Source organism: Gadus chalcogrammus, chromosome 9, assembly GCF_026213295.1.
Source record: "Gadus chalcogrammus isolate NIFS_2021 chromosome 9, NIFS_Gcha_1.0, whole genome shotgun sequence".
NCBI classification, from domain to species: Eukaryota; Metazoa; Chordata; class Actinopteri; order Gadiformes; family Gadidae; genus Gadus; species Gadus chalcogrammus.
The window spans coordinates 2,946,648-2,971,756 of NC_079420.1; the positions used below are offsets into that span (position 1 = coordinate 2,946,648).

The following is a 25,109-nucleotide window of genomic DNA, read 5'->3' on the forward strand; positions in this document are numbered from 1 at the left end:
ATGACCACTTGTACCTTTGATACCCGTAGCTGCAGGCTCTGGAGAACTGATTTCCCGCAAGAGACATACAGTGCTGTTGGTGTTTCTGGCTGTAACCAGCTGATTCCCGTTTGGGGCACTTATGAAAATTTGTTTTTGGAGCAAAATCCTCTCTTTGCAGTGACATACCGATCCTGTGTTTCTAGGTGTGCTCACACTGTGGCTAAATCAGTGGTCATGTAACCATAGCGACATAGCTCCAGGTGCATAGGTTCTCTCCCCATCAGCACCTCCTGGATTTAAGAGTCCTGATCCATCTCCTCTCACTTCTCCTTCTCGCCCCTCCTCCCCTCCTCCTCCTCTCCTCCTCCTCCTCCTTCTCCTCCTCCCCCTCCTCCTCCTCCTCCTCCACCTCCCCTCCTCCTCCTCTCCTCCCCCTCCTCCCCCCACATCCTCCTCCTCCTCCCCCACCTCCTACTCCTCCCTCCCCCAACATCCTCCTCCTCCCCCCCACATCCTCCTCCTCCTCCCCTCCTCCACCCCTTCCTCCTCCTCCCCCTCCCCTCCTCCTCCAGAGCCCGGCCGGGTCCACGGCCTGCACTGCCGCCCCCAGAGCTCCACCTCCATCTCCTGCTCCTGGGGCGCGCCCCGGGCCGAGTACGACTCCTACACCGTCGAGTGCCTCCACCAGGGCTCCCGCACCCTGGTGTACTCCCGCCGCACCGGCCGCGACTCCACCGTCTACCTCATCAGCCAGCTGGAGCCCCACAAGCGCTACACCGTGTCCGTCAAGGTCATCTCGGACACCATGGTGAGCGAGGCGGCGCGGGACAGCGTGGTGACCATGATCGACCGTGAGTAGCCAACGGCGTGCCGCGTCACAAGTGGATGCACCTGTGTGTCGCGTTGGAATGAACCTGACCATCACTCAAATCAACCCTGCATGTCACGTGTGAATGAACCTGAAAATCGCTTTGAGTCAAACCTGCAGGAATGGTCGGAATAACAGATATACATTGTGATGAATCGATACATCACGTGAATAATTAACAATTATTTGCCGAAGGCGAAGTGAATAGCGGGGAATGGGCTATTCGCCGCTATTCACGGAGCCCGAGGTGATATATTCTACATGTGAAAACTCCGGAAATAAACAAGCTAGACGAGACGACATCACTCGCGCTCCCCATTAGAAAACAATATCCTGAGTTTGCGATCTTAATCATGGGATATCGCCCGATATCCCGAGATGGCGAACCAATCGAATTGCGTCATCTTAGGAGGTTCACGTGTGGCATATACTAATGCTGCATATCCCATGTGAATAAACCTTTGTATTACATGTGAATAAAACCATACGTCACATTTGAATCAGCCTGTATAGCACATGTGAATACTGTGTACAACACTTGTGAAATCACATGTGATAAAGTGTGAACAAACTATTCTTCCTATGGAACATGTTCAAGTGATTTAAACAGCAAATTGACCTCCCCCCTCCCCCCCTCCCCCCAGGCCCTCCCGTGCCCCCTCCCAGCGTCCGAGTGAGCGACCGGGTGGCGGTGGTCTCCAAGTCCTCCATCGTCTTCAGCTTCAACTGCAGCTGGTTCAGCGACATCAACGGAGCCGTGCGCAACTTCACCGTGGTGGTGACCGAGTCTGAGGGTACATGCCCCCCCCCCCTCCCCGGGATATAGCGGCGCTGCATAGATAGACACACGTTCATCCTTGTACATATGAACTCACACTACCACACACATTCCCTAGCACGCACAAGCACAAAGATGCAGCAAAAGCATTTGTGTCGCAATTTGATAAATATAGAGGGTCAGGATAAAACTGTGCTGACAACATGGAGGTTAGATATTGATAAAGACATGCTGTTGAAAGGATGCGCCATCGACTGCACACTACTGCTAGGTTACAGGATACTGGAAGCATATCATTACAATGTTTCGTCACATTTATTTGGACAAAAGTGACCTAATCTTACAAAGAAATGGACGCCTGACCTACACCTCACCTACTCCTCAGCGCCTCCCCCCCCCCCCGCAAATACCATTTCAGTCAACAGCCCTACAGAGGCCTTTGTATGATTAAACAGGCTGCGATAAAGGATCATTCATAAGTCACCGATTATGTCATGTTTGGAAAAGGTGACGAATGACTTTGACCTGATGAACTTTGATATATTTTGATGATTGACCGTTGCTAAGCATATATTGACCACTTTCAAGGAAATTTGATCAACCCCAGCGTGTTTGGTTGCTAAGTGACGTCAACGTCTTTGGCGAACTATTACGAATGGTAACAAATAAATTGTAAAAAAATATATATATATTTTTTAGTTTTGCAAGTAGCCATGTAATAAGCGGGAGAATGTGTAGAACGCTGGTCATTACGCCGGTCATTATCTTCAGGGTGAAGCAAGACAGCTCCGGTTGGTGTCGGGGTCCTGTTCGCCCTGTCTGGGCTTTATTTTCCCGATAATGACCGGCTGTTCTCTACGTTGTCCCTTACGTAATTCTCCCCGGTTCTGTGTCCCCAACGCAGACAGCGAGATGCTCCAGCCCGACCAGCAGCACCCCCTCCCCTCCTACCTGGAGTACAAAACCAACAGCTCGGTCAAGTCCTACCAGACGGCCTACTTCCCCAGCCACTGCGCCGAGGGCCCGGACGTGGCCCCCCAGAGCTTCGACATCAGCCTGGGAACGGGCATGGACACACTGGGAGGGGACTGCGACGCCACGGACGGAGAGCCCGTAGACCCCGACCTGCAGCGGGAGACCGGACCCTTCTGCGACGGACCCCTCAAACCCAAAACCGCCTACAGGTAACGGGGAGGGGTCAGGGGGGGAAAGGCTCGCGGGGGGACGATGAACTCCACGACTCAGAGTCGACTTGAAGCAGCGCGAGGCTCACGGTGGCCCGCCGGTCGTTGTGTGTGTTCCAGACTGAGCGTGCGGGCCTACACCCAGCTGCTGGACGACCACCAGAATGCCGGCGCCTCGCCGCTTTTCACCGACACCTACCTGTCCCTGCCCGTCGTCACCGAGGCCGGTAAGAGAGTCCTCTCTGAAAGCCTGCCGTGGTGAACAAGATCGTCATTTGTTATCCACACAGTCGAATCACAACAAAATCGATATCGTGTCGTGGGTGCCCACAGATATTTGAGACGGGACAAAGGACACTATATTTGAAGGTCTTTATGACAAACCAAAGCCTGATGAGACCTCGATGTGGGTTCTTGGTGTGGTGGTGTGAACGGCCTGTGTCTCGTTGCCCCTCCAGAGCCTGGGAGCGGTGTGATGGAGGGCATCAGCGCCGGCCTGTTCCTCATCTCCATGATGATCGGCGTGACCGCTCTGCTCGTCTGCAGACAGAAGGCCCGCAAAGTGTGAGTGCTTGGCACTTTGTCTCCTGCTCGTCGCCTCTCGCTCTTACTCTTTCTGCCCATCTGTCTGTCTCTCGAATATACTCGCCAATGTACGTAGAAAAGTGTGCTCCGATTAATAACATCGATTTTCTTTCTGCACTGTGAGATCTGTGTTGTGATGTGGGGCCTTGTTGGCTTCCCGCCAGCTATGTATGTCTCTGATTGGACCGATGCTCTGTGTGTGCAGGAGTGTGGAAGAGACACCAGTCGTCAGGATGAGCATGAGGAGAGAGAGATCACCCAGCTCCGGAGTGTACATGGGAGTCCGAGGGTAACCCACCAGCACCTCTTTATCTCCACTTACGCTCCGGGCCGAAGCGGTCACACGCCCTGCGGCCCCATCAAGATATGACTAAGGCCCAATCCCATTTCTACCCCTTACCCCTTCCCCTTACCCCTCCCCCTTGTTTTGAAGGGGTAAGGGGAAGGGGTAAGGGGTAGAAATGGGATTGGGCCTTGGGCCCAATCCCATTTCTACCCCTTATGCCTTCCCCTTACCCCTTCAAAAGAAGGGGGAGGGGTAAGGGGTAGAAATGGGATTGGGCCTAAGAGGTGTGGATATTTGCACATGCTAGCTGCACACAATTATATACAACACACCAGTACTAGGATATGTGCTATCGCTGGATTTAGTAAAGGGACAGTACACTCCATGTTGCGTCACACCATGGAGGCACACCTGTTTTTGTCCCTTAGCCAAGGCATTCCCAGCTCATTGTGTATGTCTGATTCTAATGGGATGATAATTAGACCTCCCTGAGACGAGAAAGACAAGGTGTGCCGTGGAATGCTGTGACGCCATTTGGCCAGATGTGGCTTAGTAACGGCGTTGTTTGAATGAGGTCACAGATTCGCTGAGGTCACAATGTTTCTTAAGCCATTCAGCTTGAAGGATGGACTCTATTAATTGGGCCGATCCTGTCATCTTCTCAGCCCTAACATTTGTCCCTTCCATTTCAGGAACCGCCGCATTTCAAGGTTAGTTCTGTGTTTAACTACGTTCCCAATGTGCTTTGCATGTTGTTTTTGTCAGGGTTAGGATCTTATGTATACGTTTCCTTGAAAACCTTTATAACAGATTTATTTATTTTATTTTAACACTTAACTGAGTTTAATTGAAACCCAGTTCTGCTTTCTCATGCTTTGTGTACTTCTCCTTATGACGTGAACGTTTATTCCTCCGTTTCCTCTCTAACCCAGCCCCATCAAGATCATGAACTTTGACGGCCACTTCTCCAAACTGCAGGCTGACTCCAACTACTTTCTGTCAGAGGAGTTTGAGGCAAGGGTCTTTAAGATGATAATTCCTAGACTTCTACTTCACTGAAATGTCCCTCGAGGCTCATGGTCGATGTCTCAATCTCTTCTCTTCAGGATCTGAAGGAGGTGGGTCGGAACCAGCCACTGGATACTGCTCTGCTCCCGGAGAACCGCGGGAAGAACCGATACAACAACATTCTCCCCTGTGAGTCGCTGCATAGCCAGCAGTAAAGAGCCACAACTAAATGCTAACTGATAATAACTGGCAAGGATTAATACCAACTGGAATTAGCTCTTCAAATATTTTATTTCAACCGTACAGTGACTATAAAGCTCTATTTCATATTTGCAGTTTTAGTAGGAACTCAATTATCATTAAAAAGAGTACAGGTGCAAAGCATATAAAAAGCAGTTAGCAACTAACCAGAAGGGAAAATGTAGTATTATTTACAGGAAATGTAAGTGCTACAGCATTTTGCAGCAAAGTAATTCTATATCTTCCATTTTGTACAATGATGGACATTGGAGAGTTGAGTTATACAAAAGAGAGTGCAAAGGGCGTAGGATGTTGTGTCTCAACCCCTCCTATTTATTTGATGTCCAGATGACTCAACGCGGGTGAAGCTGGCCTGTGTAGACGATGACCCCTGCTCTGATTACATCAACGCCAGCTATATTCCTGTAAGATCCCTCACACACACAGTGATTTCACTCGGGTGTTCTGACCTTGGGTGGTTTTTGTGGTTGTTTTACAAATACAGATTACGTCAGACAAAAGTGTGGTATCAGGCTGACGTCACTTTCTGTCCGAATTTACTCATGCATTGATTCTTGGATTTGATTGATCCTGGTTTACATTCACACATCTTTATCCAACAGTCGGCCATTTCGTACTGTTTGTTTTATGTAAACTCAACTGAAAACGTATCTATTCAGCCTTTAAGTCAGTTGCATTCTTGGGACTAGAATGACCCCACTGTTTTTCTCTTGTAAACTGTTTTATTATGTTGTTGTTTTTTGTTTGCTCTTATGAATGTTTGATTTTGTAAGGTGACCTTGAGTGTCAAGAAAGGCGCCCATAAATAAAATGCATTATTATTATTATTATTATTATTATTATTAATATGTCAACGAAGAACATTATTTGATTAACATCTGATTACTTAGATTTATTTTTACTGTGGGCTTTCCAGAGCCGTGTTCCAGTGTTCGACCTTTAAGACTTGTGTCAATGTTGTTCCAGGGAAACAACTTCCGCAGGGAGTACATCGCCACGCAGGGCCCTCTTCCGGGGACTAAGGACGACTTCTGGAAGATGGTCTGGGAGCAGAACGTCCATAACGTCGTCATGGTTACACAGTGTGTGGAGAAAGGCAGGGTGGGTCCAGAGAAGATTGGCGACTATAGGAACAAGAGGTTCCATGTGATTCGCGTAATCACTTCTCGCGATGATCATTTGAGTAAAATGTATGCATAGAATGATCATCGGTTGAAGAACTGCTTGACTATGTTGCGTTGACTCAAGGTAAAGCAGGAGGGTAGCAACATGTTATGCAACATGTTGTACAACATGGGGTCAGCATCCGGCAGCTGGGAACTTATAGAAATAATGTGTTATCACGTGTGTTTCTGTCCGGGATGTTAAGGTGACTAACCTGGGCATTCATGTCTTCATGAACAGGTCAAGTGTGATCACTACTGGCCCTTCGACCACGAGCCCTTGTACTACGGGGACCTGATTGTCCAGATGCTGTCCGAGTCCGTCCTGCCCGAGTGGACCATACGGGAGTTCAAGATCTGCAGTGTAAGTTACAATACTACTGCATTATGGGTTACTACTGTTGTATGGGTTCGATTACTACTGTAGTATGGCTTACAATACTACTGTTGAATGGGTTCGATTACTACTGCATTATGGGTTACAATACTACTGTTGTATGGGATGGAATACTACTTCAGTATGAGATACAATACTACTGTGGAATGAGTTACAATACTAGTGTAGTTTGAGTTAAAATACTACTAACATATAGCTAAGAATACTACAGTTCAGTATAAACTAATTCAATATTACAGCACTCAGTCAATGATTTCCTTATGATTAATTCACCTCTGGTAAATAATCTTGCAACCAATTGTCAATTCCCAATTCGCAAGAGTAGAAAGAAAACGATTTGGGTTTCATATGTTTATTCTTTGGGCCAACCAACATGCAGAATTTCTGAGTGCGATGGTTTAGGATGATTTGAAGTGAAACGTATAGCAATATAACAAAAACCGTGGTAGAATAAACACAGTATAAAACAGCGTGAATCTTGTAACGAGTGTCCCGTGGGCGTGGGTGTCCCCAGGAGGACCAGCTGACCTACTCCAGGCTGGTGCGTCAGTTCCACTACACCGTGTGGCCCGACCACGGCGTGCCCGAGACCACCCAGTCCCTGATCCAGTTCGTCCGCACGGTCCGGGACTACATCAACAGGAGCCCTGGGTCCGGGCCCACCGCGGCCCACTGCAGGTACAGAACCCCCCCCCACCACCATGCCCGCTCACGACACGACTACAAGACGTATAGATAGATATTTATTTGTCCTTGAGGAAAATTGATCTGCGCCATACAGTACATCGGATACACTCATGGACAGAAAGGGACAATACAGAAGACAACTAGACAAGACAGGATAGAAATCCTCACCCCCCCCCAGCCCCCCACAACACAACACCAGGACAAAAGACTTAGAGCCCTCTACACATCATAAATAGGATAGTAAAGTGCATTTGTGCATGCTCGTAACAGTCCAGAGAGAGGGAAAGTGCATGGCGCTATTCAAAGTGCTCTCCTGCAGGTAAGCTCTTGTTCAGCAGTGCAATGCCAGTCGGAATCAATGATGAACAGTATGAACCTTTGTCTTGACGCCTACTTTTTGTGTCTCCTCTCGCTCCCACCCCCACCCCCACCCCCACCAGTGCCGGCGTGGGGCGCACCGGAACCTTCATCGTCCTGGACCGCGTCCTGCAGCAGCTCGACACCAAGGACGCGCTGGACATCTACGGCGCCGTGTTCGACCTGCGCCTGCACCGATCCCACATGGTCCAGACCGAGGTACGAGCTGTGTGTGTGTGTGTGTGTGTGTGTGTGTGTGTGTGTCTGTGTGTTTGTGTGTGTGTGTGTGTGTGTGTGTGTGTGTGGTTAGGGTGTGACTTGGGACTTGTGACTAGTGTGACTAGTGACTTGACTTGGTTGTGTGTGTGTGTGTGTGTGTGTGTGTGTGTGTGTGTGTGTGTGTGTGTGTGTGTGTGTGTGTGTGTGTGTGTGTGTGTGTGTGTGTGTGTGTGTGTGTGTGTGTGTGTGTGTGTGTTTGTGTGTGTGGTTAGGGTGTGACTTGTGACTAGTGTGACTAGTGACTTGACTTGGTTGTGTGTGTGTGTGTGTGTGTGTGTGTGTGTGTGTGTGTGTGTGTGTGTGTGTGTGTGTGTGTGTGTGTGTGTGTGTGTGTGTGTGTGTGTGTGTTTATATGGTTGTGGTTGTCTGTGTGTTTATATGGTTGTGTTTGTGTATGTGTGTGCGTTTGAGTGTCTATATGTGTATGCATGTGTGTGTGTGTGTGTGTGTGTGTGTGTGTGTGTGTGTGTGTGTGTGTGTGTGTGTGTGTGTGTGTGTGTGTGTGTGTGTGTGTGTGTGTGTGTGTGTGTGTATTACTCTACTTAAGCTAGCTACATATAGATGGAATGCCTTACACTAACACTGTGTTAATATAAACTGGCTGATTATTTTTGTGATGGTACAAATGAAGTGGATGTGGTTTGAGCGAACAGGGTTTTACAGGACGGATCTGGCACTGGATCATGGATGTACATCAACAAGATTGCATGAGAACATTTTTCAAAATGATAGAAATTAAATAAAACCATTGGAGCCATCTGGTCTTCCCCCTCGTATCATACCAGAACCAACTTTGACAAACAATTGTACAACATTGTTTCCAATCGTACCAAAACGTTGGTAGAAGTTGATGTGCTAAAGGTCACTCACTCAACCCTTTGCCGTCTAAGTCTTTGCATCTCTGTTATGAATCATGTGGAGACTGAGTCTGTTTTATTCCTGAGGAAAAGTGTTGGTGTCTGGGCCACTTTGTGGACAGTGTGGTCATCTCTGCTCTCTGTCCCTCCAGTGCCAGTACGCCTACCTCCACCAGTGCGTGCGTGACGTGCTGAGGGCCAGGAAGCTCCGCAGGGAACAAGAGAACCTCCTGTACCCCATCTATGAGAATGTCCACCATGACACTCAAAGAGGTAACCCTCCACAACCACGTCTAGAACTGTGTTCAGGGGAGACTAGAAATGCTAAATTGTGTTCTGCAGTTAAAAAACTATTAAACAGGTTTTTAGAACCGATGCAAATTTAGTATTATTTTATTATTTACTAATAATTAATATATTTTTATTATTACCCACAGATATGGTGTTCACCAGGCGTTAAAGATTGTATTGGTGATGGAGCAAGAAAAAAGAGATTGACTGTACAGTTATATTTGTAGCACTACTGTAATACATCACAATTATATTTTTTTATTCAATATTTTATGTGTTTATGACAAAATATCATAGAGGAAAGTATATGACCATTAACTTATAGCAACAATATAACTTTAAACTGAATTGTGTATACCTTATGTTGGTGTTTGTATATATTTTGCAATATTTCGACAATCTTCGGATTTTATGATAGTAATAAGCTAAAAATAAATTTGCACATAATGACTACAGCACAAAACCAAAGTATGAACATTTGATTTTCGGAGAACGGCTGTTGGCTCAATAGAGTCTTGTACTGTAAAGGTTTTCTGTGTCACTAGCCACTCACAGAGAGTGATTCATCATGAGTAAAAGTGAAGTCAGCAGATTATTTTCCCCCAACAGCATTTAAATCACGGTGCCTTTAACTAATGACTTGGTTGCTCAAGTCACTTTGTGAAGCCAAGTTAAAAAAGTTTTTAAAATACTGTCCAAAATGTACTGTTTAACTTATGTATCGATTGATGTGAATCTAACTTTTCTTAATCTAATCTATCTAGTATGCTGTATCTTTCCTAATGCACATTTTACATTAACTCAAATGTATAAGGTGTAATTTGTAGCATACATAAAATGTATTCCATTTTTTACATTCACAAAATGAAGAAGGTTATGGTCCATTGCCTGATATATTACACTAAATCAGGATTATGCATTTTTTTTTTAAAGACTCATGCTTTTCCCCCTCAGTTATTTAAATAAGAAAGTGAAGAGGAAATATTTTTAAGCAATCAAAATAATTGATAAATAGAAAACTATTTTAAATCAGATTTAAGCATATTCCACACTCAATGGTATATTCTTGCTCAAACACGAATTGTAACATGACATGTAACAGTCACTGTCAAGGAATGCTGAAAGGAACTCACTATATTTGCGGCCGATGCCCAAGAATGCCAGCTTGGATATAGTTACTACTTTTCACATATAATGATCGTATGTATATGGCATATCGTGACGCATATTCTGTGGGTGTTTAAATAAAACGAGTAATTATGTTTTTAACATCGCATGACTGGCATACCATTATTTTCTATTACTCATTCATTATGTCCTCTTGGGAGAGGCCCTGGGTGTCCCAAACCACACACTGGCGCCTGCGCACTGAGCTGGATGTTCACCACATTGGAGATTCCTGCCTCGAACTCTCGGAAGTTTAGCCAAGTCGCCGTTATTTAGCCAGGCAAGCTAGCAAGACAGAAGACGGTGTGACCAAAGTAAACTTGGTATTCAAGAAGACAAACTTTATTTCGGCGGAGTTTTTCATCAAGTAGTGAAACGTGGATTAGTGTCGATGGATTCAAACCATTTTCCACGGCTTTTTTTCCACCCACATGAGCGTTAGTCCTCTTTGTAAGAAGTTGTGATTGTTTTTTTGGCGCTCTAGCAACGCAGTGGAAAGATGGTGGATTTGCCCGTTTAGTAGCGAGCTACCGCTAGCTAGTTGGTTGGTTCACTAGCTAGCGTCGTTGTAGGATATCCTACCGCTACTCATCGTCTACACGTCCGAAAAGTTTGGATGCTTACATTGAACCTAGCGACGGTGTATTGTGAGTATGTTTTATGGATCATTAACTTGTGTGATATCTTTGATAGCACGCAAAAGGCGTTGATGTATTCCGCTCCGCTGCTAACTTTAGCATCGGAGCTAATGAAGAGAGCTGAGTTCTAGTGTTAGCTTATTCAACCAGGATCCAGGAGCCATGCTAACTAGCTGCCCTTAGACTAGCACTGGGCCAATGGACCTTACTGGCCGCAAAGTTAATTAAGCGTAACATCTTCATTGAATTTCACAGACTTAATCGACAAAGTTTTGACGTAATTGAAATTGGTTATTTAGCGTCCAATTATGTTGTTTGTTTGTTTACATCATTCGTAGCTAATAAACAAACGTAAGTTAACTGTTTGGATGCCCACAACACTACATGCTATATACCTGTAGAAAAGTGTGAACGCAACATGGAATATAGCGACCACGAAAACAAAATAGTGTGTCGTTGGCTATATCTCCATTCTGTAAGTCAAACCGTAGTATTGACTGTGGATCAGTGCGGAAATAGATCAGGACCAACGCAAGTCCTTATTTCTACCAAGCTGTTTTCTTCAGATGACTTTGCTCGGAAGAGTGGAAAAATAGAAGGGCACTTATTTTCCTTCTACCCCTTTGTTTTTTTTAAGGATTGCTGTTCATGTTGGTCAAACAGATTAAGCATGGGTGTCGCTCAGTCTCTGCGGATGAAACCAGGGATACTGGTGGCAGGATCTAGGTGAGGAAACCTCTACCAAAACGTTGAACTACACAGTCTGCTGTTGCACTGTATTCATCACTCATAGTGTTGTAATTTAAACAATGGACAATGGACTAACCATTATTTTGGCCTGGCATCCTAGACATCAGATGGTGCTGTGAGGAAGCCATGGGTAGCTGTTTAAGCTGTCCAGAGAAAGAGTCAATTCCTGATAATCATCAAAGCAAATTTAAGGTGAGTGCCTGCCGTGGCCTGTCTCACCACACTAGCCGTGTAGCAAGAAGTCTGTCCGCCCACGCAACATTATTCACTAATGACTGTGGTTAGGGAGTTTGGCTCGGCAAGTACTGTGCTTGTACTTGTTTCGGAGCGGTTTGAACAAACTGCAACATGGGTAGGAGAAACAGTTTTGATCTCCTGCGTGGGTTTGCCTCGGTCCGTTCTTTAACCTGTGTGTGTGTGTGCCAGGTGGTCAACGTGGACGACGATGGCAATGAGCTGGGCTCTGGCGTGATGGAGCTGACGGAGGGCGAGCTGGTGCTCCACACGCACCGCCGGGATGACGTCAGGTGGCCGTACCTGTGCTTGCGTCGCTACGGCTACGACTCCAACCTGTTCTCCTTTGAGAGTGGGCGCCGCTGCCAGACGGGACAGGGTATGTGCCAAACGTCCGCCTCAAACCAAGTGGCTCATTCCCTCTGCTGGAGCCAGACATGTTGCTTGTTAATGTCGTCAACATGGAGGCCGAATCAAAGGGAAGTTAACCCATCTAAAACCTGATGCAGTGGTCTAACTTTAATATGAAATAAATAGGAAATATCTTATGCCAGGTCAGTTTATTCAATCCTTTGGATACTTTGACTAAATCCATACGAAGCCAAACTGCATTGTTCCCTTAAATGTGAGATCAATTTAGTTTACTTTCCTCTCTGGGATCTATGCAAATAGATAATTCAAATGCAAATATAATGAATGTCCATGACACGATTTTAATCCATTGGAAGGTTACAGTCTGTGTCTGACGTTATTGTGATTTCCATAAGATTCAGATAAGATGCCAGAATAGAGGCGTGTGTGTGGGTGTGTGGTCTAATTGTAGAATGCCGCCTACAGGTGATGGGCTATTTCCCACTTATTGTATAAACGTTGTCCTAACCACATGTTTGTGCTGCGATCATGACGCATCTTTGTCACTCTTTGGATCTCATACCGTCACGATGCTGAGGTTCGTAAGGGAGCGAGCTGGGGGTTTGGGAGGGGTTCTGTAGGTTCTGTGCTGCGGTAAGTCTCGGCCCCCGTTGTGTCCCTACCCTCCCCCCTCCCACCCCACACCATGTCATTCACTCCATGCTAGCAATACTGTGGTCCCCTTTGCAGTATTGCCCAATACACATGATGTGGTGTGCTGTGGTTGGATCAGGAGTCACTCCTCTGTTTTTTCTTTCTCGTGCAGTGCTTTCCTTACACCCCGAGTAGTCATAGTGGCAGGACCATGCCTGTTTGGTCCTTGGTGTGTTGCCATATTCGTGGTGTACATGGCCATTTTTTTTTTTTTTTTACGTTTTTCCCATTTCCCCTGGCGGTTTCGGGAATCTACCTTCTCCGATGAACCCAAAGGGACTCCTGGCTTTAAGTTTTGGTGTTTGGTGGTTTGAGTGTTTTTAAGAGCCCTTTCACAGTGGGTAGTAGGAACACACGGGGAACACACGGGGTGTGAAGACACGAGCCAAACGCTCTGTCCTGTCACGCCCTACACTGATGACCTCGGCTTCAAGTTAACGCCATAGGCGTTGCTGCGGCCAGTGAAGTCGTGTGTTTCCGCCTCCCACCCACCCGTACCCCCGGTCGCCCCTGGAGGAGGTGGGGGCTCGCCCGCGAGGTGTTCGCCCCCCCGAGACTCTGACTCCCTCCCCCTTTGTGCCTCTGTGTTGTGCCCAGGAATCTTTGCGTTCAAGTGCGCCCGCGCCGAGGACATCTTCAACATGCTGCAGGAGGTGATGCACAGCCACAGCATCAGCGTGGTGGAGGAGCCCATGCTGGAGCCCCACCACCAGGGGGCACTCACGCCCCAAACCCCCGCAGGTACGTGCAGACACGCACTCTGGCTACGGCTCGCTAGACGCCCACGGCGTTAATCCGCACACGTTCTCTACACACAAACACATTCCCGCCGCCTCCCCCTCTTTTTTTTTTATGCTTTGCGTTAGGGCTGGGTGTTGCCAGATACCCCACAATTCAATTGAATTTGATTCTTTAGGTCTTGATTCGATTCGATTTCGATTCGATGTTGATCCAATCGCTTGGATATCGATTAAATAATACGTGCAGATGACAAAAATACCTAAATATTATTTAGAATGAACCATTTCCAAATGAATTAACCATTTCATTGTGCTTTAACTAGCAAAAAAAGGAATACACCGTTGTATAGTATTGAATCGAGAACAAATAAATTGCAGGGCATTGATGAATCGATATTTCTACCCTGCCCTACTTTGTATGCACACTCAGGTCACGTTCAGGTCACAGTATGACGCGCTGGAGTCGGCAGCAGTGCTAGAGTACTGCTTGTGTATGGTATCATGTAATAGATATACATTTGAAATTGGGAAAACAAGAGAGTGGTAATGCCCCTAATGGACTCCCACATAATGGGCTTTGGGCTCGCATCAGATCTAATGATATATTTAGTGATTTAAACGACCAGACTGGCGTCGTTTTGTGTTAAGTTGATTCCATTAGCTGGACTCCTCTTCTTTCCTCCAAACAAAGTGCAAGGCTTCGTGTGCATAGATACTACATCGCTTTAGTGTAGGAGTCCTGGCCGTGACTCAGACGCTCATTTCTTCCAGAATAAATGCTGTAGGGCAGGAGTGCCCAAGCAGTTGATCGCTGTCTACCAATAGACCACCGACAGATCCCAAGTCGACCGCGAGGGGTGAATAAAAATAAAAAAGTATTTGCGTGGGACATATACGAGAAGGGGCCGTGCGCAGGCGGAATGAAACCCCCACTGAAGGTTGACACTAGACTGGTAGATCTCGGGAGGTTGGCTACTTGAAAAGTAGATCTTGGGTCAAAAAAGGTTGGGCACTTCTGCTGTAGGGTTAGCAACAGAAGGTTGCTGTATTATATTAAGCATCACTACTTTAAGAGTAACTACAGCAAACCTGCGGCAATAAACGAAAAAAAGGAATTCATGAATATAGTGATGATTAAATTGTTTGTCCCTAAAACACATTCAAGTCTTAGGCCATGCGGACCTGAAATAAAACGCTTCACAAATGCATCACAGGGCTAGTCGTCATGTGTGTGAAGACATCATCGGCTGCATATTATTGGTGTGTAGCTGCAAGTCGTGTCCCTACATGTGCAGACGTCCCCGAAGCGCATTCCAAAGCGTTCCCCGAGCTAATTGGCCTCCAGCTGAAATCAATTGGAATCGTTCTTCTAATTCGATCAATTAAACTCCCGGTCGGCTCTGAGTGCGTTCTTTGTCGCCGTGCGCGGGGCCAGTGTGCACAAGGGGGGCTGGCGGGAGCCACCCGCGGCTAACTCGACATCAGCATGATCTAATTGTTGAAACGGCCGGGGAATAAGAGCGCCAGTGTGGGGTGACCTCAGCTCCACCCTGAGCCCTGTAATGACCCCCGCTGAGCACGCAGACGCTCGCTAACCTGTACCCAGTGCGACCTCATGACCTCCCTCAAGGATGGGAGGACCTGCCACTAGCACGGTCAGGCCAGAGCCTCGGCATATATATATATATATATATATATATATATATATATATTAGGGGTGGGAAAAATATTCGATTCTTCGATGCATCGCGATTCTCGCTAGAACGATTCTGTCTCGATGCAGATAAATTAATAATCGCAATTAAAAATAAAATTAGGAAAATATTTTTTATTTATTTTTTCCTGCTGCAACATTCTGTTCGCCAGAGAGGGATACTTTTTGTAATTTTAAAATCATTGAATTTATCTTCTTAAATACATTGCACTTTCTAAACCACTTTTTCAACTTTGCTTTTATTTTCTGTCTTTTATTCTTTTTTTTCTTTTTTTTTTACTTTAACTACGTCTTCTTTTACTTATCTATTCCATGATTTGACTGTTTAACAATGTTCACATGTGAAGCGCTTTGAGTCGTATGAAAAGTGCCATGTCGATAAAGTTGCCTTTGCCCTGTCCAGCTCTGGGCTACTCCGTTCCCACCGTGCCGAACGGCGTGGGCCGCCTCCCGTCGCTGGGGGACGCGCCGGCCTCCCACCCCTCCACCCGCCACCCCTCCGTGGCCAGCACCCGCCTCCCCTCGGTGGGGGAGGAGTCCACCCACCCCCTCCTGGTGGCCGACGACGCGGTAAGAGCGCCGCAGAGCTGCCCGATTGGTTTAAAGGGGGCACGTTGTGCCGCCAGGTGTGAGAGTGATTAGCCGTTACAAGCCGCTTTGAAAACCGGCCCCTTATGACATCACAAGTGGGCGTGTCCACCTACCCAGTGGACTGGAGCAAACGTCGCTCATCTATCCGTCGTACGTCAAGGTGGCCACGCCCACTTGTGATGTCATAAGGGGCAGGTATTCAAAACGGCTTGTAGCGGCTGATCACACTCACACCGGGTGTGTGTCACGGGACCTTTTACTCATCGTCATTCCTTTTTGATTCTTTAAGTCAGTCTCTTTAGAGCGGTCAGTGTTATTCTGTTAGTATATAAGGTATGTGTGTAATGATCACAAACAAACTGTTCATCCCCTCTGCAATTCGACCACTCAATGCTCTGTAGTTGTGTAGTTGTGTATCTGTACGTCACTGTATCTGCAACAAGCTGCTCAAACAAATGTCCCCTAGCGGGACTAATGAGGTTGTGTTGGTCGGTGTGCGTCCTCCGGGCCGGGCTTCAGGTCCACTGTAGAGGCTGTTCTGTTGGTATATAAAGGTGTGTACTGACTGGTCGGTGTGTGTCCCCCCCGGGCCGTGCTTCAGGTCCACACCTACGTCAACACCAGCGGGCTCTTGGAGGAGCAGCCCAGCCCGCTGACCCTCACCACCCCGCTGGAGAGCCCCACCTCCCCCCAGCTGCCCCCTACCCCGCCTCCCCCTCCGAGGCTCCGCCCCGAGCCCCCGCCGCCGCCACCGACGCCGGCGCCGCCGGCCACGCCCGCCCCGACGCCGGCGGCGGAGCCCCAGGTGCTGATGGAGCCGGCGGGGGTGCGCTTCGTGCTGGGGCCCACCCCGGTGCAGAAGCAGAAGCTCATGGCCCGGAAGGAGCAGGTGCTGCAGGGGGACGACGAGGACGAGGAGGGGGAGGAGGAGCAGGGGGGGGGCGGGACCAACGGCCACACGGACACGCAGCACAGCGGCAGGGAGCCCCTCCCCGAGGCCGCGCCGGCCCACCCGCAGTCCAACGGCTCCTCCTCCTCCGCCGCCTCCTCCGCGGCCGTGGCGGCCGCACCGCGGCGCAACCGCCCCCCGCCGCTCACCCCGGACGTCCAGAACGCCAACAACTCGGCCCAGAGGCGCACAGCGCTGCTGGACTACGAGAACCTCCCGGTGCTGCCGCCCGTCTGGGAGGCGCGCAAGCCCGCTGCCGCCGCTGGCAGCAGCGGGCTTGCGCGCCTCCCAGACGGGGAGGAGGCGGGCCGGGGCGGCCTGAAGACGCCCTCCCTCAACGGCTACAACAACCACCACCACCACCAGCAGCAGCAGCACCACCACCACCACCACCACGCGCCCCACAGCCTGCTGCAGCACTCCTACTCCCACCCGCTGTCGGCGGCGCCGCCGGAGCCCTCCCACAACTACGTCAACACTGAGAACGTGGCGCCGCTCAGCGCGCACCGGCCCGACACGGGCCGCCGCCGCCACGCCGAGGGCCCCACCGTCTTCAACTTCGACTTCCGCCGGCCCCTGCTCGCGCCGGGCCACGGCGACTCGGCCAAGACGCTGAACTACATCGAGGTGGAGACGGACGGCAGCGGCTGCAACCGGGGCGCGTCGGACGGCAGCGACCCCCACACGCCGCGCACGCCCACCTCGCCGCTGGCGCCGGGCACGCCCACGCGGCGCACGGAGCTGTACGCCCTCATCGACATCGAGCGCACCGCCGCCATGTCCAACCTGCAGCGGGCGCGCCCGCGCGACGACGGCACGTCGCGGAAGACGCGCCACAACAGCACGGAACTGCCCACCAAAAGCACTGTCTGAGACCGCCCTCCTCCGCCCCCCCCCCCCCCCCCCCTCGCTTCAGCTGGACACACGGGGTGCTCGTCTTTATAACCGCCCAACAGAGACACACACACGGAGAGCGCATCATGAAGAGAGTTATAGCCAGTTAAAAGTCTTAAGAAATATATATATATATAGAGAGAGAGAGCGAGAGAGAGAAACTGACTTTTGTCGTGTGGTTACCTGTGAGGGAATTTAGGTAGACCAAAAAAAGAACCCAGAATTTAAACCTAGGTACTTGCCATATACCGATTTATTCCTATGGTAATATAATACCTCTCTTCCTCCACTCATTCTACAGTGCATTTGGGTTGTTTATTATGTTAATAAGACTGGACTGCATTCCCCTCACCCTCTCCTTGTATGGTACAAATCAGTATTACTGAACAAAGCATTCCATTTAGCCTTTATATGAGTCATTACATGCTGCTGTAATATCAGTATCTGAGAATTACATGGTACACTACATTATGTTTCTGACTATGTACAGTAGATTCTGGCACAATAAATGTCTGTTCTGTTTTATTTGTACTTCACCGATACCACGACTGCGCCCCCGTCTTTCAAATGGTCCGTCGGACGTCGAGTTGCTGCGTGGTGATCGCTACTCCCACAGATTGGGTGGCAAACCAAACCCTCAAGTGCATCATTTGGGCTTTCCAAAATAGCTTTGGGCTGTCCGTAATGGAGCCGAGTCCTAAACAAAGCAAGCGAAAAAAAAACGGTCATGCTACATTTGCACTCCGTTTAAACAAAATGATTCTGTTTCTTATTTTTCGTTATGCTCTGAATCTGAAACAACATTTGCCATGTGTGCGTTGGGCTGATACCATAGAACTACATTTTTGTATACATCTTAAATTCGGTTATAAGTTTAAGTGGTCGGTTATTTGCTAGACTTCAAAACGTTGCGACAAAGGTGAATGTTTCAAACACGTCTAATTCAATCACACACATTTCGGGACTATCACTCAAATGGTTTCCTCCTGCAACTGGGAATAGTTAAATGAATACAGAGATGATGCTTTCATCAAGGCGTGGCGGTGTTGGGGTATGTTAATTCCCTCCCCTTCATTTGAATTGACCTAGTATCCCCGGACTAGTGAACGCCAAATGGGTTTGGTCTTGAGGTGGATCGTAGTGGTGGGAGACTACTTCATTAAGATATTCATGCTTATTTACCGGCCAACGGTATGTAACCAGAATAGAATTTCTAGTTCCCACTCGGTTATACATCTGTTTACAACGGGACGTAAATATTTGTAGAACATGTCAAACGTTGAGCCGGAGAGTTTTTTTTCGACTGCTCAAACTAACGTTTTCTTTCAAATAGGACAAAGCACAGCTATAAGGACTCCTCTTCACAGCGGAATGCAAAGTCAACTGGACAAAACACTTACAATAGGACATAATAAAAGGCATGTGTTGGGAAAGATGTTAAGCATGATGTAAACACTTCCTGTAGTATTTAAAGGAGAACCAAGGAAGGCTTGGAACAATCTGAATACAATAAAGTTGAAGTCAAAAGCAGTGCAGTGCCTTAGAAATCAAAATTTCTAAGGCACACCCACCACATGGAGTTATGACCTTAATGACCTATAACCCAACCAGATTGGAGCCTACGTCATCTTTCATCGGGCAAGACATGATCACAAGCACTAAAGGTGACTAGTATAATTTTATTCTGAGGTTTACGGAAGCTTAGTTTAAAGTTTAAAAACTATACTTTCATTCTTGCAATGTTTTGATGTCAGCAATAAAAGATTAAAAGCTGCACTATTATGTACTTTATTAATTGAATATATATATCTGATACATGGAGAACACTCACTTGGTTAAAAAACAAAAAGCCCAGCATACTGAACAGTGTTAAAGTATAGTTCTATTTGTAATGGTTGTGATGGCCCCAGTACCTGCCTGCTGTCCTGGCAGGTCCTTGTGGGTGGAGGGCTGAATAGAGAATGGGAAACACCAAGCCTACAAACAGCATGGTGGGACACCTGACTAGGTAAGACCAATGAAGGGAGCTCAATCTCTATTTTGAAATACTTTTGCTTTTTAGGAAAATACCATTTTTATTTGTAATATATTAGGGTTGTAACTTTTTCCAAAAATGAATTTCAAACAGTTGCGCACTTTCCTTGCACATCTTTCCATTTCGTTAGTAGCGTACGTCTTGTGTCCCCATGACTGCATGTTGCACGGCTCTAATGAAAAGCGACAAATTAAAAGACACCGATATGCAGTCCCTCACCCTTTTCCTTTCCTCCCCCATCTGTGCCGCCCAGTTGATCACCGAGGACGAGGGCTTGGGTCGGCTGGCCCACGCTGCAGGTCTTGGTGGACCTCGCGCCGACTGCTGCCAGCCACCGCCGTTAGCAGACCGGATCCGTTAGGGGCGGACAGGCTAAGCACTGCTCCATCCTTCTCTTAGCTCCACGTCGTCCACTGATTTTGCTGTCATCCAAAGGTCCAAAATGGTACCCCAAAAAAATCAATGAGACACTTGGATTGTAATCATTGGTTGTTGAAAGTGAAAGATGGATTTCTTCCGTGTTAACAAGTAAAAACAGGTGTTTAGTTAGATTTTTTTGAAAAACAACCCCTTATGGTTTTTTTCATGACGACCAATAAAAAACGACAGTGTTACCCCTTATGTTTTTTTCATGACGACCGATAAAAAACGACAGTGTTACCCCTTATGTTTCATTTGATAAAAACGAGTGTTACCCCTCATGTTTCATTTGATAAAAGTGACAATGTTACCCCTTATGTTTTTTTTCATGACGACCAAAGGAAAACTGTCACCCCCTATGTTTTATTTGATAAATATCGACAGTGTTACCCCTTATATTTATTTCATGACGGCCGATAAAAAATGACAGAGTTACCCCTTATATTTTATTTGACAAACACAACAGTGTTACCCCTTATGTTTTTTTCATGACGACCAATAAAAAAACAACAGTGTTAACCCTTATGTTTTTTTCCATGACGACCAATAAAAAACAACAGTGTTACCCCTTATGTTTTTTTCATGACAACCAATAAAAAAACAACAGTGTTACCCCTTATGTTTTAATGGAAAATATCGACAGTGTTACCCCTTATGTTTTTTTTCATGACGACCAAAGAAAAACGACAGTCACCCCTCATATTTCATTTGATAAAAACGACAGTGTTACCCCTTATGTTTTAATGGAAAATATCGACAGTGTTACCCCTTATGTTTTTTTTCATGACGACCAAAGAAAAACGACAGTCACCCCTCATATTTCATTTGATAAAAACGACAGTGTTACCCCTTATGTTTTAATGGAAAATATCGACAGTGTTACCCCTTATGGTTTTTTTCATGACGACCAAAGAAAAACGACAGAGTCACCCCTCATATTTCATTTGATAAAAACGACTGTTACCCGTTATGTTTTATTTGATAAATATCGACAGTGTTACCCCTTATATTTATTTCATGACGGCCGATAAAAAACGACAGAGTTACCCCTTATAATTTATTTGACAAAGACAACAGTGTTACCCCTTATATTTATTTCATGACGGCCGATAAAAAACGACAGAGTTACCACTTATAATTTATTTGACAAAGACAACAGTGTTACCCCTTATGTTCTTTTTCATGACGACCAATAAAAAAACGACAGTGTTAACCCTTATGTTTTTTTTCATGACGACCAATAAAAAACAAGTGTTACCCCTTATGTTTTTTTCATGACGACCAATAAAAAACGACAGTGTTACCCCTTATGGTTTTCTTCATGACGACCAAAGAAAAACGACAGTGTCACCCCTCATGTTTCATTTGATAAAAGTGACAGTGTTACCCCTTATATTTATTTCATGACGGCCAAAGGAAAACAACAGTGTCACCCCCTATGTTTTATTTAATAAATATCGACAGTGTTACCCCTTATATTTATTTCATGACGGCCGATAAAATACGACAGAGTTACCCCTTATATTTTATTTGAAAAAGACAACAGTGTTACCCCTTATGTTTTTTTTCATGACGACCAATAAAAAACAACAGTGTTACCCCCTAAAAAAACATAAGGGGTAACACTGTCGTTTTTTATTTGTCGTCATGAAAAAAAACACAAGGGGTAACACTGTTGTTTTTTATTGGTCGTCATGAAAAAAACATAAGGGGTAACACTGTCGTTTTTTATTGGTCGTCATGAAAAAAAACATAAGGGGTAACACTGTTGTTTTTTTATTGGTAGTCATGAAAAAAACATAAGGGGTAACACTGTCGTTTTTTTATTGGTCGTCATGAAAAAAAACATAAGGGGTAACACTGTTGATGTTTATCAATTAAAACATAGGGGGTAACACTGTCGTTTTTATCAAATGAAATATGATGGGTGACACTGTCGTTTTTCTTTGGTCGTCATGAAAAAAACCATAAGGGGGTAACACTGTTGTTTTTTTATTGGTCGTCATGAAAAAAACATAAGGGGGTAACACTGTTGTTTTTTATTGGTCGTCATGAAAAAAAACATAAGGGGTAACACTGTCGTTTTTTATTGGTCGTCATGAAAAAAAACATAAGGGGTAACACTGTTGTTTTTTATTGGTCGTCATGAAAAAAAACATAAGGGGTAACACTGTTGTTTTTTTATTGGTAGTCATGAAAAAAACATAATTGGTCGTCATGAAAAAAAACATAAGGGGTAACACTGTTGTTTTTTTATTGGTCGTCATGAAAAAAAACATAAGGGGTAACACTGTCGTTTTTTATTGGTCGTCATGAAAAAAAACATAAGGGTTAGCAATGTTGTTTTTTTATTGGTAGTCATGAAAAAAACATAATTGGTCGTCATGAAAAAAAACATAAGGGGTAACACTGTTGTTTTTTTATTGGTCGTCATGAAAAAAACATAAGGGGGTAACACTGTTGTTTTTTATTGGTCGTCATGAAAAAAAACATAAGGGGTAACACTGTCGTTTTTTATTGGTCGTCATGAAAAAAACATAAGGGGTAACACTGTTATTTTTATTGGTCATCATGAAAAAAAACATAAGGGGTAACACTGTCGTTTTTTATTGGTCGTCATGAAAAAAAACATAAGGGGTAACACTGTCGTTTTTATTGGTCGTCATGAAAAAAAACATAAGGGGTAACACTGTTGTTTTTTTATTGGTCGTCATAAAAAAAACATAAGGGGTAACACTGTCGTTTTTTATTGGTCGTCATGAAAAAAAACATAAGGGGTAACACTGTCGTTTTTATTGGTCGTCATGAAAAAAAACATAAGGGGTAACACTGTTGTTTTTTATTGGTCGTCATGAAAAAAAACATAAGGGGTAACACTGTTGTTTTTTTATTGGTAGTCATGAAAAAAACATAATTGGTCGTCATGAAAAAAAACATAAGGGGTAACACTGTTGTTTTTTTATTGGTCGTCATGAAAAAAAACATAAGGGGTAACACTGTCGTTTTTTATTGGTCGTCATGAAAAAAAACATAAGGGTTAGCAATGTTGTTTTTTTATTGGTAGTCATGAAAAAAACATAATTGGTCGTCATGAAAAAAAACATAAGGGGTAACACTGTTGTTTTTTTATTGGTCGTCATGAAAAAAACATAAGGGGGTAACACTGTTGTTTTTTATTGGTCGTCATGAAAAAAAACATAAGGGGTAACACTGTCGTTTTTTATTGGTCGTCATGAAAAAAACATAAGGGGTAACACTGTTATTTTTTATTGGTCATCATGAAAAAAAACATAAGGGGTAACACTGTCGTTTTTTATTGGTCGTCATGAAAAAAAACATAAGGGGTAACACTGTTGTTTTTTTATTGGTCGTCATAAAAAAAACATAAGGGGTAACACTGTCGTTTTTTATTGGTAGTCATGAAAAAAACATAAGGGGTAACACTGTTTTTTTTTATTGGTCGTCATGAAAAAAAACATAAGGGGTAACACTTTTGTTTTTTTATTGGTCGTCATGAAAAAAACATAAGGGGGTAACACTGTTGTTTTTTATTGGTCGTCATGAAAAAAACATAAGGGGTAACACTGTCGTTTTTTATTGGTCGTCATGAAAAAAAACATAAGGGGTAACACTGTTGTTTTTTATTGATCGTCATGAAAAAAACATAATTGGTCGTCATGAAAAAAAACATAAGGGGTAACACTGTTGTTTTTTTATTGGTCGTCATGAAAAAAAACATAAGGGGTAACACTGTCGTTTTTATTGGTCGTCATGAAAAAAACATAAGGGGTAACACTGTTATTTTTTATTGGTCGTCATGAAAAAAAACATAAGGGGTAACACTGTCGTTTTTTTATTGGTCGTCATGAAAAAAACATAAGGGGTAACACTGTTATTTTTTATTGGTCATCATGAAAAAAAACATAAGGGGTAACACTGTCGTTTTTTATTGGTCGTCATGAAAAAAAACATAAGGGGTAACACTGTTGTTTTTTTATTGGTCGTCATAAAAAAAACATAAGGGGTAACACTGTCGTTTTTTATTGGTAGTCATGAAAAAAACATAAGGGGTAACACTGTTTTTTTTTATTGGTCGTCATGAAAAAACACATAAGGGGTAACACTTTTGTTTTTTTATTGGTCGTCATGAAAAAAACATAAGGGGGTAACACTGTTGTTTTTTATTGGTCGTCATGAAAAAAAACATAAGGGGTAACACTGTCGTTTTTTATTGGTCGTCATGAAAAAAAACATAAGGGGTAACACTGTTGTTTTTTATTGGTCGTCATGAAAAAAACATAATTGGTCGTCATGAAAAAAAACATAAGGGGTAACACTGTTGTTTTTTTATTGGTCGTCATGAAAAAAAACATGAGGGGTAACACTGTCGTTTTTTATTGGTCGTCATGAAAAAAACATAAGGGGTAACACTGTATTTTTTATTGGTCGTCATGAAAAAAAACATAAGGGGTAACACTGTCGTTTTTTATTGGTCGTCATGAAAAAAAACATAAGGGGTAACACTGTCGTTTTTTATTGGTCGTCATGAAAAAAACATAAGGGGTAACACTGTTATTTTTATTGGTCGTCATGAAAAAAACATAAGGGGTAACACTGTCGTTTTTATTGGTCGTCATGAAAAAAAACATAAGGGGTAACACTGTTGTTTTTTTATTGGTCGTCATAAAAAAAACATAAGGGGTAACACTGTCGTTTTTTATTGGTCGTCATGAAAAAAAACATAAGGGGTAACACTGTCGTTTTTTATTGGTCGTCATGAAAAAAAACATAAGGGGTAACACTGTTGTTTTTTATTGGTCGTCATGAAAAAAAACATAAGGGGTAACACTGTTGTTTTTTTATTGGTAGTCATGAAAAAAACATAATTGGTCGTCATGAAAAAAACATAAGCGGTAACACTGTTGTTTT

The 25,109-nt window shown here is 45.0% G+C and overlaps 2 protein-coding genes across 2 annotated transcripts in view; both read left to right on the forward strand.

Moving 5' to 3' along the window:
• Nucleotides 1–9,219, forward strand: part of LOC130389461 (receptor-type tyrosine-protein phosphatase beta-like) — a 34,387-nt gene extending 25,168 nt beyond the window's left edge. The window contains 16 exon segments of the mRNA XM_056599266.1: nucleotides 555–833; nucleotides 1,495–1,644; nucleotides 2,533–2,812; nucleotides 2,933–3,039; nucleotides 3,271–3,376; nucleotides 3,603–3,686; nucleotides 4,376–4,393; nucleotides 4,616–4,697; nucleotides 4,790–4,880; nucleotides 5,280–5,356; nucleotides 5,919–6,053; nucleotides 6,357–6,479; nucleotides 7,027–7,190; nucleotides 7,640–7,775; nucleotides 8,845–8,965; nucleotides 9,130–9,219. Of these exon segments, the coding sequence (XP_056455241.1) occupies nucleotides 555–833; nucleotides 1,495–1,644; nucleotides 2,533–2,812; nucleotides 2,933–3,039; nucleotides 3,271–3,376; nucleotides 3,603–3,686; nucleotides 4,376–4,393; nucleotides 4,616–4,697; nucleotides 4,790–4,880; nucleotides 5,280–5,356; nucleotides 5,919–6,053; nucleotides 6,357–6,479; nucleotides 7,027–7,190; nucleotides 7,640–7,775; nucleotides 8,845–8,965; nucleotides 9,130–9,152 (1,976 nt within the window). The 3' untranslated portion in view covers nucleotides 9,153–9,219.
• Nucleotides 9,220–10,706: 1,487 nt separating this feature from the next.
• frs2a (fibroblast growth factor receptor substrate 2a) lies at nucleotides 10,707–17,704 on the forward strand. Its single transcript, XM_056599240.1, has 7 exons — nucleotides 10,707–10,797; nucleotides 11,426–11,514; nucleotides 11,639–11,730; nucleotides 11,965–12,151; nucleotides 13,435–13,578; nucleotides 15,695–15,861; nucleotides 16,484–17,704. Exons 3-7 carry the CDS (start codon nucleotides 11,665–11,667, stop codon nucleotides 17,702–17,704), a joined length of 1,785 nt encoding a protein of 594 aa, XP_056455215.1. The 5' UTR covers nucleotides 10,707–10,797; nucleotides 11,426–11,514; nucleotides 11,639–11,664.
• Nucleotides 17,705–25,109: the final 7,405 nt, after the last annotated feature.